An 18,601-nucleotide genomic window follows, 5' to 3' on the forward strand; every position below is an offset into this window, starting at 1 on the left:
CTATCTAAAGTGTGGTGAAGTAGGACAATGTTTTTTGTCGTCGGGTGCCATGGTGAATCCTAGTATCGGAGCTCCATAGATGTTGGCTTTTGGTAGTATTCATGCACGCGCTAAACTCTGAGTTGCCGTACTCCGAGTTGAATTAACTAATTCATATCAGCTGTTCTGGAACCAAGTTTTCTGAAAGCCTGAGTTTTCTGACAGCCCGCCACTGGGGCCAGTTGCATAAAAATAGACCTAGTCTCAGACTAAATGTAAGTTTATGCTAGAATTTCCATAGACACTATAATTTACCTGTTGCATAAAGCTTCACTATCAGTGACTAACATAAGACTGACTTAGATAGCCTGTTGCGCTTTGCATTGTGGGTAAAATAAGACAGCGAAAAAAGAAAAATGGCGGACAAAACAGCGACACTTAACAGCGAGAGATTGATACATTTAAACCAGATGAAAACCTATATCTGTTGGAGGAATACAATATTGAAACAGTTATCTCATTAGCAAATAGTGTATGTGATTTTAAGCTTCTTAATTGAACCCCAACGCTACTTCCATTTATCAACAACTCCAATGCAGATGGCTGGCGCTAGCGTCAATAAAGTGAGTCAAGTTTGATCTAAACCACAGTGAAAGCAAATACGTAATTGACATTCACTATCCCCAGTGACCAGTTAACTATAATTCAGACAGGATGGGAAATGTCTGCCAACTGTAGCTTTGTACTTTAAATGCTAAGTTATTCATTCATTAAGCAGAATTATGGTACCTGGAAAAATCAGATCATGAGACTGTTCACTCAGGTCACATGTTCCACTATTTTGAAGGTCAGTTCCACTGAGAAAAGGTCGGGAGAAGTGTGTGTGCATGTGGGTATTTGTGTCTGTGTGTGCATGTGCATGTGTGTGTGCATGCGTTTGAGTGTATGTGCATGCTTGCGTGCATGTGTGTTTGTGTGTGTGTTTGTGACATATACCTGTGTGAGTTATTTGTGAAACACACTTCTGTCTCCTCCCCTGCAGTCCAAGTTGGGGCACCTTACCTTGCTGCTCTGCACAGCCCACACCTACCTGTATGGATGGGACAAGTTCTTGCGTTCCTCCACCTACAAGTGGTGGACCCCTCCAGGCTACATGCTGTGACTGGTGCTGCCCACCGTAGTGCTGTTGCTCAAGCTGCTGCTCATCAGCCCCTGTGTGGATCGCAGCCTCAGTCGCATACAGCAGGGCTGGGAGAGGGGGCAGTCTGGGGGGGCGCCCAGGGAGGTTGCTGGAGGGCCGGGGAAGAGCATTCATCTCTAAGACACCAGCCTCCATTCCCAGTAACAGCACTGAACAGGGACATTTCCAGTGAGATTTTGTGGGTTTCAACTGGACAAGGGAGGAATGCATCATCTTTGGTGCGCTATCCTTTACCCCCCCTTCACACACACACACACATCCACACACTCACATACAACACACAACCGTATCCACTGTGTGTAAACAAGAAACATTGATCTTATCAGTTTCTGATTATTTCTTCTTATATATGGAAATACATTAAATCACGTGTCATAGCTCGATGGAATTATAAACATATTTTATACTATGAGTTTAATTATAAATAAAAGTTGTCATGGCATACCAAAGACATCTGTGTTTTTAAACTATCAAGGTGAAATGCACACAGTCAGAAATATGCCTCATTACATGGCAAAGACCCCCAGTAAGCGTACATCAACTAACTTTTGGGATCATTGGGCTCTCTCACAGACGCACACACACTAACATGCTGGTGCTAGCAGAGTTAACTATGCAGTGTCTCTTGTCTCAAGCTGAATATCAGAGACACCGTATTATCCAGCTTCTGACAAAATTTAGCACTCAGAGATTGTCTAAATATTGAGTGCATTATAAATATTATTTATTATTATTTATTATTAACATTATCTACACAGATGATCTACAGTCTCTCACTTACTCTTGCACCAAGAGTTGGTCTCATTTTTGTTACAGCAGATGATGATTTGGGCCCATTTCATGCTGCATGGTGCAGTGGGGAGTGACTGGATACCAATATAGGCACTGAGGCATCACTGAGTAGCTATGGGATAGTTTTAAGTTGCAAAATACTGTGAAACAAGCAGCCTCACAATCATGTTTCTCGTCATGTTTAATTTCACACACAAAAGGAGTTCTGACACCCATAACCAGATTATATTAGTCCTGCCTAACAGAATCCACTGGCAGCAGAGACGCACAACTGAAACAATTGGTGTTTACGCATGTAAAAATATGACAAGGTATTTGAGACTGTCGTATGACTCAGTACCAGAACAGTCGTAGTATACTGTGTTTGAAACACTGGTCCCAAGTGTTGAATGAATAACAGATTTCTAGTCTTAGTTCCAGAATTATGAAACAATTGATTTGACCACACTTCTGACTCGTGTTACTAGGTGTGTGTTGTACACAGGACAGGGTATGTAGCTAGGATGATTGTATGTTGTACACAGGACAATCCGTATTACTATGTTGATGTTTCAGGGTTCATTAATTGGAACAGCTCTGGTGTTTGTCCTCCACCAGAACTTTCCCAGACACCTGGTACTCTAGGGCTCTCCAGTTGATCACGTTCCCAGGGGTGAAGCTCATTTCGCTGGAGAATTGTTGAATCTCACAGTGCGAGAGGACATAGTCCCACATGTGAACGTTGGAAATCATGCCCACGAAAGACTGGTCGGCTGCAAAACCACTGCCATGGGAATCCTGCTCCTAAAGGAGAGGTGGTACTGGTCAGGGTAAGGGTTGGTTGACAGTAATTTAGCCATTTTATTGATGCTTTATTTAGAATATATAGATTATTTATAAATAATCTACAGATTGACAAACAATGGCACAGGACGTGGAATTACTGTCCAACTCATAAGAATGATTTTCCTGGAGAAAATCAACTGCAGACAGCAGTTGCAGACTACAGGCCGAAATATACTGCAGTTTTGTACGTGTACGTATATACAGACGCGAATGCTATACATGCTGCATTGATTGCGTACTCCACTGCGTTCTTTATGTCAACATAGAAAGCTGTGTCCACTAGGAGGCAGGTCAGCAGCAAAACATTTTGTGACTAAATACGTTGACAAATACTTCAGATTTTGTACAACAGCAATAACCATGGCGACATAGGAGGAGGTATGTCTTTATGTCTAACTGCGAAACAGCTCACATATTTGCTCTTAAAAATGTTGTGTACTACTACTTCTTCGCTGTTTCCTAATTTTATCTCGCAGCACGTCAGAGAATCTTTGGCATACTGCCCCACGATTTTTGTTGGCATTGCACCTTGCATATGCGTGCATTTAATGGCCAGAGAGACGTGCACAATGTACGCGCCAAACAAACGCAGCCCTTCAGCGTATGCCTACACGTACTACACGTGAAGTATATTTGAACCTTACCTGTCCCAAGACCACTATGGGCGTCCCTTTGAGTGGAGCTGACTCTGTGAACTTGCGGGAGCTCGGCTTGCCGTTCAACCACAGCTGAACCAGCCCGCTGTCAGAGGCCCAGGTGGAGCAGAATGGTTGCCAGATGTTGGAGAAGAAGTCAAGCCCGTCAAACCGGGCCTCTTTGTTCTGGACATAGTGAAGGATCCGGCCATCAGCTGCGCTCTTGAAGACCAGGAAGGCATTGTCGCTGGAGCGCGTGGCCATGGAGAAGAGGGCATGGTTCCTGGAGAGGTCTGTGAAGAACCTGTAGGTGTAGGAGATGGAGGGAGAGGGAGGTATTCATACCCTACACTATTCATACTACTGCAACAATATCTGGATGTTAAGTGTCTATTTGATGTTTCTTAAAGAATCCCACCTATTACTGTAAAAAAGCCCACCTGAAACACACGGTCATGGAGGTGAAAGTCTCTTTGGACGTTGTCAGTCTCACGTGTGCTGTGTTGGTCTCCAGAGGAAAAGTGAACACTTTACCTGATAGGTCTAGACAAGCCAGACGTCAATCCCAGTGAATCGTTAGAAAACATCATGTCTCACAGTTTTTATTGTTCGTTTCAAGCTCACACATTAAACCTGGTAGATGTGTCTGTTTTCAGTATACTTAATTCAAAATTTGCAGAGTAACATATCTGACTGTTCATCACAAAATAAGGTTGTTGGAAATCTCTCCAGATTCTGACAAGCAATGAGACAGACAAATGAAGCTATCTTGCTTGATATAGTGCTAGCGATAGCTATCTTTTAAGTTGGTGGTTAACCATGTTTCTATCATTAACATTCTTGTGAATATTCTACAGCTAATTGCCATTACAAATACATTCGTGAAAGATTGTTGGGGTATTAGATAGCAAACTTGCATTTCTTTCACTTTATCACGACACAGAACGCACCGCTACACTGAGGTGATTCAACAAGCTTCTGTATTGCACACTGCCTGGTCACTCGCGCGCGGTGTTTCTTGAGTTTTATTGGGCACTGGTCACTCGCGCTGAGTTTATTGAGTGAATTTTGACTATGGCAGTCAGTGTAATAGTGTGTGATATTCCCTGCCATAAAGTCAACATTTCTGTGTATCGCCAACCTGTTATTGAATGAATATGGTAATTATATTGTGATATTTACGATTACAGGTAAGAACGATATATAATGTATCGACCCCCCCGACCTGTGGTTTTTACCTCTTTTGGGGGGGTCCGAGTCTTAATCGGGGGGGTCAGACCCCCCCCAAGCCCCCCCATAATTCGCACACTGGTCGTAACAACAGAGCGGTAAATAGACACTGGAGAAGTATCAGATTCTGAAACAGAATACGAAGAGAGTAGTAAATAGGTAGTAACAGAGTAGTAAATAGGTAGTAACCAGTGTGCGAAATACGGGGGGTTCCGGGGGGCTCGACCTGTTGGAAAAATTGAAGATGGAACACATTTATCCTGTATAAGAATGATTCTGTGTTCAGTATTCCTTGGGTGCAAAGAGAGGCCTAACCCCAAATCTGAACTCTGGGTAAACATACAAGACTCTTATCTTGGGGCTGAGGACTAAGAAGAGGGGGGTTTTGGTTGTTTTAAGGAGATACTGTGTGACAAAGACTATAGGTGGAGACGCAAGGTCTGGTGACCATTTGCTCGACACCTATGTGAAGGAGCTTTTACAACCCCAGGACCGGAGATCCTGTTGTTGTGTTTCAATCAGGGTTGATGTCGTAAACACGCACACACGTAAACACGCACGCACACACGTGCGCCAGGTCTATGCAAGGAGCCAATGAAGAAGAGCCATGGCACATTTGCATGCCTTTGTCTTAACCAATGACTGTAAAGAGCGGGCCTGCTTAAATAGGTAGCTAGCGCAACATGCTAGCAGACAAACTTTGTAGCACAATGGCGTGTGATGTTTTTGTCTCCTTGTGGGCCGGCCGCAAGCAATAAAGCTTTCTTAAACTTGTTCATCGACTGACTGCAATGCTTGACAGATTAATATTCTTGACACGACCTCCTGATTAACCCATGAGCCTCAAAAGCAAAATTTGAAGGGGGTCTCAATTTTTTTTTTATTAAATAAATAAATATTGTCACTAATGGTCACTAAAATGTTCTTAAGCTCACCATGTCCAGTATTCAGAAATCAAAACATTTATTCACAATTTTTTGGCCAAGCGGAGCCAGCCAGTCCTGTGCGCCAAACAGAAACGTTGAAAAGTGCATGGCTAGCAAGCGAAAGCTAACCAGAGTGTATTGTGAGAATGCTGTTAAGCATTCTCACTATTGTTTTCCTGTTTCTCTTTATTGTTGGAATGCTGCTTCAGCATTCCAAGTATTGTTCTTTGAATCTTTATTCAACTTATTTTTATTATTATTATTTATCTTCTATTTCTTCCTTGGCACCTTTCAGCGCCTTCAAATCTTCAGCTATTAAAACCGTTAAGCTAACAAAAGATTCAGCAGTTTCAGGCCATGGGTGCTATGACTTTTCAGCTTTGTACCTCTTATGCTTGAATTAATATAAATCAATATTCATAATATTTTTAACATGGGTTTCCAATGGAGTTTTCTTTCAAATCCTCTCAAACTTCTTTAAACTTCTTCAACTTCCAAATTCTTCTTCTTCCTCAATCTTTCAGCTAGAGCCACCATTTAAACTTTAAAATGTTGACAAAACCCTAAACTATTTTTAAATAATTCAGCTTTTTGATATCTATTCAACTTTTTTCAATATCACTGATTATGTTTCATGACTTTTTCAAGCCGTTTCTGAAATTTACATGGGTGTGTACGTGAAAGCCCAGAGTGCAGACTGAAACGCTTAGAGTGGTGGCCTGAGCTTCGGATGTCGTTGAAAAAATATTTCTAGTTTGCCAGCATTGCCACAATTTTCGCTCTTCATGCTTCATTTTTGGATCAATAGATAGCTAATTTTGTGCTGGTCGTAGACAGTTGTCTGTTGAATCCAACAGACGTACACATTTGTTCAGAGCCCCACGAAAGCGAGACAAAGTTCAACTCTCGCCCCATAGAGACCAATGCAAATCTGGTGACAAAATCGTCAGAGAAAGCAAAAAGAACAAGATTTTGAAACTGCAGGTAGAGTCGTATTTCTGACTGCACAGACATATAAAGAATATCTCTGGTTTCGGCAGAGTCTTGGGTCTCGTAAAATATCCTTATATTTTGGATTGGACGTACAGTTTTGCGTCTAGGTTATCTTGTTTGAGGTGTGTATTCTAGCTACATTTCTCTTATTCTCTGCCCTCAGCGCGTTAGCAATCATAGCTGCACCATCACCGTAACGACAGACACGCACCACTCAGTCTCTCACACAGGTGATTGGTACGTTTACTTGACCATGAGAAACACGATTACTAGCAATTGTCGGTTTATGCCAATAATACGATTACTCCGTTTACATGTGTAATTAGTTATGCGATTACTCAATAAACACGTCTACATGATTCTTTTTTATTAATCGTTGTATGCTCCACGGACAAAACTTGCACCATCATCCTTCTGCAACAAAGTGTCGCCGTGTCTTCCTGTATCGGCTCTACTGCTGTATGTTTCATTCCATCAACACATTGAATCCTACTAAGAAAGCCGAGTAAACGCACTCAATGGTAGGCTACATCTGCTACTGCTATTACTATCCCAACTATAATTTCAGCTGTTAAAACGATAATATTCTTGTTCCGACTAGCTAGCCTACTTCTTCTGTTTAACAGTTCAGCTTTCAGCTTCTCCCGCATTGTAGGCTATTTTAGCTCTTAGCTTTGTTAAGATGATGCAGATGATGCAGTTCAGCTTCCACACTGCCTCTTTTGTGTCACTCACACATTTTTGAAATTCATTTCAGCTTGCGGGTATTTTCTCATTTCTCACTTTTATACTTTTTAAAATATAAAGGTTTTTGTGCAAATTATTCTCCCTTTAAAAGTAATGGTAAATCCTTTCAAATCATTGTTGGATGCTGCTCCAGCCCCTTTCAAAAATACCTTTCGGTTGCTTTGAAGCTTCAGCTTATAACTTTCTACTAAATTTTCACTATTTTCAGCTTTTTTAGCATGGTCAGCTATCCCCATTCAGGTTTTCAGCATTCTCACTGCTGTTTCGCAGGAACAGCCTTTTCTAGTTAGTTATGCGATTACTCAATAAACACGTCTACATGATTCTTTTTTATTAATCGTTGTATGCTCCACGGACAAATCTTGCACCATCATCCTTCTGCAACAAAGTGTCGCCGTGTCTTCCTGTATCGGCCCTACTGCTGTATGTTTCATTCCATCAACACATTGAATCCAACTAAGAAAGCCGAGTAAACGCATAGGCTACATCTGCTACTGCTTATACTATCTCAACTATAATTTAATCTGTTAAAACGATAATATTCTTGTTACGACTAGCTAGCCTACTTCTTCTTCTGTTTAACAGTTCAGCTTTCAGCTTCTCCCACATTGTAGGCTATTTTAGCTCTTAGCTTTGTTAAGATGATGCAGTTCAGCTTCCACACTGCCTCTTTTGTGTGACTCACACATTTTTGAAATTCATTTCAGCTTGCGGGTATTTTCTCATTTCTCACTTTTATACTTTTTAAAATATTAAGGTTTTTGTGCAAATTATTCTCCCTTTAAAAGTAATGGTAAATCCTTTCAAATCATTGTTGGAATGCTGCTCCAGCCCCTTTCAAAAATACCTTTCGGTTGCTTTGAAGCTTCAGCTTATAACTTTCTACTAAATTTTCACTATTTCAGCTTTTTTAGCATAGTCAGCTATCCCCATTCAGGTTTTCAGCATTCTCACTGCTGTTTCGCAGGAACAGCCTTTTCTAGTTGTGAGAATGCTGTTAAGCATTCTCACTATTGCTTTTCAACTTCTCAGTTCTTCCGCCGTTTTTTGGCCTTTAACTCGTTCTGCATACTTTAACCGATTCCTACAACTTTTGTATCAAAACGTTCAGCTCCTTCAGGAGATGATGGCTATGACTTTTGGTATTTCTCACTTTTATACTTTTTAAGACATTAAGGTTTTTGTGCAAATTATTCTCCCATTAAAAGTAATGGTAAATCCTTTCAAATCATTAAAAAGCTTCCTCCTCTTTCAAACGTAACTACTTCAGCTTACTTTCAGCTAGAGACACCATTCAACCTTTAAAATGTTCACAAGACATTCAGCTATTCCCAAATAATTCAGCTTTTTCAAATGTTCAGCCAATTTTGAATTATGACAGTTTGAAATACATTAAAATGTTTGCTCCTTCTTGATTTTTATGAATGAGCAGTAAGCAGAGTGGCACACTCTGCTGGCTGCTCTTTCTCTGATATTCAACTAATTTGTCAAACAAATTCCTCTAACGTTCATATAGTTTAACTTACAGAAACAAGTTATACCTTAAAATGTAGGAAAAATGGTCCTCTTTCAGCCAATGTAACTACTAAAGAGCTCACATTTACAGATTTTCAGCTATGAGCCTTGAAGCGAGAGCAGCCTTTCAAATTCTCTCACTAACTTCAATGGAGAGGTGAGTAAAATCAGTCAGAGAAAGCAAGAAGGAACAAGATTTTGAAACTGCCGATAGAGTCGTATTTCTGACCGCACAGACATATAAAGGACATCTCTGGTTTCGGCAGAGTCTTGGGTCTCGGAAAATATCCTTATATTTTGGATTGGACGTATAGTTTTGCGTCTAGGTCAACTTGTTTGAGGTGTGGATGCTAGGTAAATGTTCGTTTTTCTCTCTGCCTAGCTCGTTAGCTATCACAGCTGCGCCATCACCGTGGCAACCAAACAAACAAGCACCAGGAAAGCAAAAGGAACACGTTTTTGAAACTGCAGGTAGAGTCGTATTTCTGACTGCACAGATATATAAAGAATATCTCTGGTTTCGGCAGAGTCTTGGGTCTCGGAAAATATCCTTATATTTTGGATTGGACGTACAGTTTTGCGTCTAGGTTATCTTGTTTGAGGTGTGGATTCTAGCTACATTTCTCTTATTCTCTGCCCTCAGCGCATTAGCAATCATAGCTGCACCATCACCGTAACGACAGACACGCACCACTTGACCATGAGAAACACGATTACTAGCAATTGTCGGTTTATGCCAATAATACGATTACTCCGTTTACATGTGTAATTAGTTATGCGATTACTCAATAAACACGTCTACATGATTCTTTTTTATTAATCGTTGTATGCTCCACGGACAAAACTTGCACCATCATCCTTCTGCAACAAAGTGTCGCCGTGTCTTCCTGTATCGGCCCTACTGCTGTATGTTTCATTCCATCAACACATTGAATCCAACTAAGAAAGCCGAGTAAACGCATAGGCTACATCTGCTACTGCTAATACTATCCCAACTATAATTTAATCTGTTAAAACGATAATATTCTTGTTACGACTAGCTAGCCTACTTCTTCTGTTTAACAGTTCAGCTTTCAGCTTCTCCCACATTGTAGGCTATTTTAGCTCTTAGCTTTGTTAAGATGATGCAGTTCAGCTTCCACACTGCCTCTTTTGTGTGACTCACACATTTTTTAAATTCATTTCAGCTTGCAGGTATTTTCTCATTTCTCACTTTTATACTTTTTAAAATATTAAGGTTTTTGTGCAAATTATTCTCCCTTTAAAAGTAATGGTAAATCCTTTCAAATCATTGTTGGAATGCTTCTCCAGTCCCTTTCAAAAATACCTTTCGGTTGCTTTGAAGCTTCAGCTTATAACTTTCTACTAAATTTTCACTATTTTCAGCTTTTTTAGCATGGTCAGCTATCCCCATTCAGGTTTTCAGCATTCTCACTGCTGTTTCGCAGGAACAGCCGTTTCTAGTTATTATATCAACTTCTTAGTTCTTCCGCCGTTTTTTGGCCTTTAACTAGTTCTGCATACTTTCACCGATTCCTACAATTTATGTATCAAAACGTTCAGCTCCTTCAGGAGATGATGGCTATGACTTTTGGTATTTCTCACTTTTATACTTTTTAAGACATTAAGGTTTTTGTGCAAATTATTCTCCCATTAAAAGTAATGGTAAATCCTTTCAAATCATTAAAAAGCTTCCTCCTCTTTCAAACGTAACTACTTCAGCATACTTTCAGCTAGAGACACAATTTAACCTTTAAAATGTTCACAAGACATTCAGCTATTCCAAAATGATTCAGCTTTTTCAAATATTCAGGCAATTTTGAATTATGACAATTTGAAATACATTAAAATGTTTGCTCCTTCTTGATTTTTATGAATGAGCAGCAAGCAGAGTGGCACACTGCTGCCTGCTCTTTTCTGATATTCAACTAAATTGTCAAACAAATTCCTCTAACTTTCATATAGTTTAACTTACAGAAACAAGGTATACCTTAAAATGTAGGAAAAATTGTCCTCTTTCAGCCAATGTAACTACTAAAGAGCTCACATTTACAGATTTTCAGCTATGAGCCTTGAAGCGAGAGCAGCCTTTCAAATTCTCTCACTAACTTCAATGGAGAGGTGAGTAAAATCAGTCAGAGAAAGCAAGAAGGAACAAGATTTTGAAACTGCCGATAGAGTCGTATTTCTGACCGCACAGACATATAAAGGACATCTCTGGTTTCGGCAGAGTCTTGGGTCTCGGAAAATATCCTTATATTTTGGATTGGACGTATAGTTTTGCGTCTAGGTCAACTTGTTTGAGGTGTGGATGCTAGGTAAATGTTCGTTTTTCTCTCTGCCTAGCTCGTTAGCTATCACAGCTGCGCCATCACCGTGGCAACCAAACAAACAAGCACCAGGAAAGCAAAAGGAACACGTTTTTGAAACTGCAGGTAGAGTCGTATTTCTGACTGCACAGATATATAAAGAATATCTCTGGTTTCGGCAGAGTCTTGGGTCTCGGAAAATATCCTTATATTTTGGATTGGACGTACAGTTTTGCGTCTAGGTTATCTTGTTTGAGGTGTGGATTCTAGCTACATTTCTCTTATTCTCTGCCCTCAGCGCATTAGCAATCATAGCTGCACCATCACCGTAACGACAGACACGCACCACTTGACCATGAGAAACACGATTACTAGCAATTGTCGGTTTATGCCAATAATACGATTACTCCGTTTACATGTGTAATTAGTTATGCGATTACTCAATAAACACGTCTACATGATTCTTTTTTATTAATCGTTGTATGCTCCACGGACAAAACTTGCACCATCATCCTTCTGCAACAAAGTGTCGCCGTGTCTTCCTGTATCGGCCCTACTGCTGTATGTTTCATTCCATCAACACATTGAATCCAACTAAGAAAGCCGAGTAAACGCATAGGCTACATCTGCTACTGCTAATACTATCCCAACTATAATTTAATCTGTTAAAACGATAATATTCTTGTTACGACTAGCTAGCCTACTTCTTCTGTTTAACAGTTCAGCTTTCAGCTTCTCCCACATTGTAGGCTATTTTAGCTCTTAGCTTTGTTAAGATGATGCAGTTCAGCTTCCACACTGCCTCTTTTGTGTGACTCACACATTTTTTAAATTCATTTCAGCTTGCAGGTATTTTCTCATTTCTCACTTTTATACTTTTTAAAATATTAAGGTTTTTGTGCAAATTATTCTCCCTTTAAAAGTAATGGTAAATCCTTTCAAATCATTGTTGGAATGCTTCTCCAGTCCCTTTCAAAAATACCTTTCGGTTGCTTTGAAGCTTCAGCTTATAACTTTCTACTAAATTTTCACTATTTTCAGCTTTTTTAGCATGGTCAGCTATCCCCATTCAGGTTTTCAGCATTCTCACTGCTGTTTCGCAGGAACAGCCGTTTCTAGTTATTATATCAACTTCTTAGTTCTTCCGCCGTTTTTTGGCCTTTAACTAGTTCTGCATACTTTCACCGATTCCTACAATTTATGTATCAAAACGTTCAGCTCCTTCAGGAGATGATGGCTATGACTTTTGGTATTTCTCACTTTTATACTTTTTAAGACATTAAGGTTTTTGTGCAAATTATTCTCCCATTAAAAGTAATGGTAAATCCTTTCAAATCATTAAAAAGCTTCCTCCTCTTTCAAACGTAACTACTTCAGCATACTTTCAGCTAGAGACACAATTTAACCTTTAAAATGTTCACAAGACATTCAGCTATTCCAAAATGATTCAGCTTTTTCAAATATTCAGGCAATTTTGAATTATGACAATTTGAAATACATTAAAATGTTTGCTCCTTCTTGATTTTTATGAATGAGCAGCAAGCAGAGTGGCACACTGCTGCCTGCTCTTTTCTGATATTCAACTAAATTGTCAAACAAATTCCTCTAACTTTCATATAGTTTAACTTACAGAAACAAGGTATACCTTAAAATGTAGGAAATATTGTCCTCTTTCAGCCAATGTAACTACTAAAGAGCTCACATTTAGAGATTTTCAGCTATGAGCCTTGAAGTGAGAGCAGCCTTTCAAATTCTCTCACTAACTTCAATGGAGAGGTGGGTAAAATCCGTCAGAGAAAGCAAGAAGGAAGACGATTTCGATACTGCCGGTAGAGACATATTTCTGACCGCACAGACATATACAGGACATCTCTAGTTTCGGCAGAGTCTTGGGTCTCGGAAAATATCCTAATTTTATTGATTGGACGTGTAGTTTTGCGTCTAGGTCAACTTGTTTGAGGTGTGGATGCTAGGTAAATGTTCGTTTTTCTCTCTGCCTAGCTCGTTAGCTGTCAAAGCTGCGCCATCACCGTGGCAACCAAACAGACACGCACCATGAACGTTTTTGAAACTGCCAAAGGAGTTGTATTTCTGACCGCACAGACACATAAAGGATATCTATGGTTTCGGCAGAGTCTTGGAATGAAATATACGTAATTATGTGGCCAATGTAGAACAGCGGTCAGATTCGATATTTGATCTTTTGTTAGTTATATGGCCATTCTAGTGACGCTACTGTCATCATGGCTGCTAATAGATTCCGGCAAACCCTGGAACAAACCCTGGAACACGTACCTTATTGGGTGTGCTCAAGCCTTCGGCGAGAGCACAACCTTTGTTCTCTCACATATATATTATTATTATTATTTCTTTTTGTCCCCCTAAAACTCAGTCAATATTTGGCCTACATAGACAACGTAGGTGTCAAAAGTTTCGTCTTGGTAGCGATTGAGTTGCTTGTATTGGGATTTACGTTCCGTTGCACGGTTTAAGTAGAAATTACGTTTTTGTGTCGAAAAGTGAAGCTAACGGTGGCTAACTTGCTAACCACAGTCAATGACGCTACTTACGTCACTAACGTCACGAAAACTCGCGTGACTACCTCTAGCAGAATATTAGTTTAGCAGCTCGTTAACTTCTGGGAGATAGCTAGGCTAACTATAGCTTTACTGCAAGGCAGCTGCAGAAACCCCACAAGCAAAGAGGCCAGGTGATAACTATTTACTAATTTTACTTTGTGATATGACACACAATTGTGATGTGTAATGTACAATATAAGCTGATATTATTAAGGAAGTACATCTACTTTCGGAAACAGTAGTCTACTATTTCACTGAAGTATTAGCATCATGACATTAGCCTGTGTTGCCCGGGCAACACATACTACAGTGGTCTATGATGTAGCGTTATCTGTTTTCAATCGTTAAAATAAACATTCCTCACATATACATTTTCGTTGTAGGGTTTATTCTGACATTAGTAAACGATTTGTTGGTGAAATTACCATTACCTGTGGTTTCAAACCAGTGTAGCTCACTGCAACGCTGTAGCTTACGTGAGACACACTACAAAAACATCTAGCTTACACAACTGTAGGAAGTCAAACGGCGACAGAACATGTTCGGCACTCCCCTTACTTAAATCAAAAGTCTATCTAACTACTAACCTGAACTTCATTGCCACAGCCTAAACGTTGTCAATCTGTTCATGAAAATAATTAATTTCAGCTTAAACCGTACAACGGAACGTTAAATCCAATTCAACCAACGCAATCGCTACAGTACCAAGACGAACACAGCAGTAGTATAGTACTGTACCGTAGTAGTACAATTTACCGGGGCAGCTTCTCCACACAGGGCTATATCGCATTTTGCGTTGTTACTGACAATGATCGCTACCAGTGAGCTTTTTATAAATGAGCGATTTTCCACTAAATAAATGTCAAGCTTATTTACGTTTTGGGGGCATATTTTCAGTTAGCAGATGGTACTGTTTGAATCGCGATTCCATCTTCTACTGCCGGGTAACGTCGTAGAATAATCTTCAAAGGGGGTTCTTTATTAATGAATGAATGCAATGAGTAGGCTAAATGCCTGAAAATATCATGAGAAGGGAAAAACTTAAAATGACGTTTAAATCATAGAGATTAGGTCAATTTTTACACCGGTCTGCCAAATTTATTAGTTTTGATTCAACGATGAGGCTGCCTCTTGCAGGGGAAATGAGAAGACATCTATTTCATTCTACACTTCACTCGTATTTTCAGTTGTAAATGAGCAGCAAAAAAAATATGCTTTTAAATCTATGTAATCTTTATAAATAATAAGTATGCATTTTTATATAACATATACAGAAATATCAGTTGTAAAAATGTCATTAAAAAACGGACCCCTGTGCAACCGACGCAAGCAAGCACACCCTCACAATTTCCCCAGAAATTGTACCCTCTCTAGTTGCTCTTGTAAATGCGCCAGATTGGTGCCAATCATTGTCATGTCTGCATTGTAATGCACAACTTTGCCTCCTTGTTATGAAACAACGTGCATTCAAACAACTTTAGCCAATGCAACCTCTTATGTCAGTGTTGCTTTACGAATACTAGCCTACCATATAGAACTAGAGAGGGTACAATTTCTTGGGAAATTGTAGGGTGTCGTATTGATTGCGTCGGTTGCACAGGGGTCCGTTTTTTAATGACATTTTTACAATACATACTTATTAATTATAAAGATTACATAGATTTAAAAGCATTTTATTTTTGCTGCTCATTTACAACTCAAAATACGAGTGAAGTGTAGAATGAAATAGATGTCTTCTCATTTCCCCTGCAAGAGGCAGCCTCATAGCTGAATCAAAACGAATACATTTGGTAGACCGGTGTAAAAAATTGACCTAATCTCTATGACTTAAACGTCCTTTTAAGTTTTTCCCTTCTCGTGATACTTTCAGGCATTTAGCCTATTCATATTGCATTCATTCATGAATAAAGAACCCCCTTTGAAGATTATTCTACGACGTTACCGGCAGTAGAAGATGGAATCGCGATTCAAACAGTACCATCTGCTAACTGAAAATATGCCCCCAAAAACGTAAATAAGCTTGACATTTATTTAGTGGAAAATCGCTCATTCATAAAAAGCTCACTGGTAGCGATCATTGTCAGTAACAACGCAAAATGCGATATAGCCCTGTGTGGAGAAGCTGCCCCGGTAAATTGTACTACTACGGTACAGTATTGTACTAGACTACAGCTACTGCTGTGTTCGTTCGTCTTGGTAGCGATTGCGTTGGTTGAATTCGATTTAACGTTCCGTTGTACGGTTTAGGCTGAAATTAATTATTTTCATGAACAGATTGACAACGTTTAGGCTGTGGCAATGAAGTTCAGGTTAGTAGTTAGATAGACTTTTGATTTAAGTAAGGGGAGTGCCGAACATTTTCTGTCGCCGTTTGACTTCCTAAACAGCTGTGTACTGTAGATGTTTTTGTAGTGTGTCTCGCGTAAGCTACAGCGTTGCAGTGAGCTACACTGGTTTGAAACCACAGGTAATGGTAATTTCACCAACAAATCGTTTACTAATGTCAGAATAAATCCTACAACGAAAATGTATATGTGAGGAATGTTTTTGTTTTAACGATTGAAAACAGATACATCATAGACCACTGTAGTATGTGTTGCCCGGGCAACACAGGCTAATGTCATGATGCTAATACTTCAGTGAAATAGTAGACTACTGTTTCCGAAAGTAGATGTACTTCCTTAATAATATCAGCTTATATTGTACATTACACATCACAATTGTGTGTCATATCACAAAGTAAAATGAGTAAATAGTTATCACCCTGGCCTCTTTGCTTGTGGCGTTTCTGCAGCTGCCTTGCAGTAAAGCTATAGTTAGCCTAGCTATTCCCCAAGTTAACAGATGTGAAACGAATGTTCTGCCAAGGGTAGTCACGCGTGTTTTCGTGACGTTGGTGACGTAGTGACGTTAGTAACGTCAGTGACTGTGGCTAGCAAATTAGCCACCGTTAGCTTCACTTTTCGCCACAAAAACTTAACTTAAGCCCAAACCATGCAACGGAACGTAAATTCCAATAGAAGCAACTCAATCGCTACCAAGACGAAACTTTTGACACCTACGTTGTCTATGTAGGCCAAATATTGACTGAGTTTTAGGGGGGCAAAAAGAATAATAAGAATAATAATATATATGTGAGAGAACAAAGGTTGTGCTCTCGCTGAAGGCTTGAGCACACCCAATAATATATATGTGAGATAACAAAGGTTGTGCCCTTGCCGAAGGCAAAGCACACCCAATAATAGTAGAATACTAGAATAATAGCATATCGGATTATCAAAAATGGTTAAGTGTGTGCGTGTGTGTTGTCATGTAGGCTATAGACTGTCTTGGCTTGCATCCATAAAATAGTTACTGTAATGTTATACCTACTGCCAGTAGCGGACTGACCATCGGTAGCGCCATGTTTATTTTACATAAAGCTCCAAAACATTTTTTTCGCTCAAATCAGCCAAAATATTTTGCTCGCATTAACTGTAGAACTCCCTACTAGCATCACATCAAACCCAGAATGTGCATACATTAGCAGGGCACTTTGGTGACGTATACGGGGCCGGTTCTGGTGGGCCGGTCTGGATCAAAGTCCAAGGCCTATTTTTACTTCCAGTCCGTCCCTGCCCTCTGCATATTGAGCAAATTTAGATCGACCCCCCCCCCCCGAATATTGACGGGTATTTCGCACACTGGTAGTAACAGTAGTAAATGAGTACTAACAGAGTGGTAACATAGTAGTAAATAGGCAGTAACAGAGCAGTATCATGGTAGTAAATAGGTAGTAACAGGGAAGAGTAGTATTATAGGTAGTAAAATGGAAGTAACAGAGTAGTAAATAGGTAATAGAGTAGTAACAGAGTGGTTAATAGATAGTTACATAGTAATACCTCGAGGCTCAGAATAGCCGGATGAGAACATCAGAAGTGTAAGAATAAGCTTCTTCATCTACAGTATAGAAAAAAATAAATTTTAATCTAATATATTTCAAAAAAATATTTAAACACATTTATTTCACTTTACATTATGCAAACATTTGAAAACCGTAGACAACGGTGCCATGTTGTTCAGATTATCCAAGTTTTGTTGTATCAAGATGTTGTTTAACAGTAGTGAGACACTACTCACACTAATCACAAGAATATTATGTCTCGTTCCTACCTTGTCGACTGTGTTCTCGTCTGGAAATTATGAGATAGTGTGAGAGTGGTTCGTTCAAATTTAAACTCAAATTTATTATCTGTGTGTGAGTCTGTGTCAGCATGTGTCTGTATTGTTGAATGTCTGGTGCGTGTGAATGTGTGTTCATGTGTGTACGAAACTTCACACGTGTTGCTGATTAATCTGGTCACTTCCTCCTTTCTCTCCAGTATTGAGCAAAGCAGCCTCACATCCTTCTCCTTCCTGTCAAAGGAGTCTGTCACAACCTGTCCAGATCAGGCCCTCAGACAACAGGCTGCTAACACATGCAAAACCTCTCCCAGACCTGTTGATTAACATAAATAGATAAGATAAAACATTATTAATCCAAAAGGAAAGTCTTGTGCCATAGATTGCTCGAAGGTTACAACATTGTCCAAGAGTTATTGGTATCCTTTCTGCCAGATAGCACCACACACAGCTGAGTTTGTGGGCATTATGTGGGCGTTATGCTAAAACCTGAGTATATCTGCCTGCTTGGCCCCCCTAGCTTCCTGTCCTACCAGTAGGGTTCCATCCCCAGACAACATCTGTCTTTTGACAGAAGAGCTTTCACTTAGGAGAGGCTTTTGGCTTCAGCATCATTGAACAGCATTCACATTAGTGAGAACGAGTGAAGCTTTCTTGAAATAACAGCAACATTTCTGGCCAGCCCTGAAGATTGGTCTGACATGACAAA

At 39.8% G+C, this 18,601-nt stretch overlaps 1 protein-coding gene across 1 annotated transcript; it reads right to left on the bottom strand.

The window, feature by feature from the left end:
* Positions 1 to 1,952: 1,952 nt before the first annotated feature.
* LOC134022963 (serum amyloid P-component-like) lies at positions 1,953 to 18,082 on the bottom strand. The gene is made up of 5 exons (XM_062464721.1): positions 17,884 to 18,082; positions 17,613 to 17,670; positions 3,873 to 3,975; positions 3,442 to 3,736; positions 1,953 to 2,755 (listed from the first exon to the last, which is right to left on the bottom strand). The coding sequence occupies exons 2-5, from the start codon at positions 17,668 to 17,670 to the stop codon at positions 2,534 to 2,536; spliced, it is 678 nt and encodes a 225-aa protein (XP_062320705.1). The 5' UTR covers positions 17,884 to 18,082; the 3' UTR covers positions 1,953 to 2,533.
* Between the last annotated feature and the right edge of the window lie 519 nt (positions 18,083 to 18,601).

The sequence above is a fragment of the Osmerus eperlanus genome, chromosome 7, assembly GCF_963692335.1.
Source record: "Osmerus eperlanus chromosome 7, fOsmEpe2.1, whole genome shotgun sequence".
NCBI classification, from domain to species: Eukaryota; Metazoa; Chordata; class Actinopteri; order Osmeriformes; family Osmeridae; genus Osmerus; species Osmerus eperlanus.

Coding starts and splice junctions, on each gene's coding strand:
- LOC134022963 (XM_062464721.1), bottom strand. CDS start 17,670: ATGAAGAAGCTTATTCTTACACTTCTGATGTTCTCATCCGGCTATTCT. Junction 3,737..3,872: donor TCCATGACCGTGTGTTTCAG/GTGGGCTTTTTT, acceptor CTACACCTACAG/GTTCTTCACAGACCTCTCCA. Junction 2,756..3,441: donor CCATAGTGGTCTTGGGACAG/GTAAGGTTCAAA, acceptor CCTCTCCTTTAG/GAGCAGGATTCCCATGGCAG.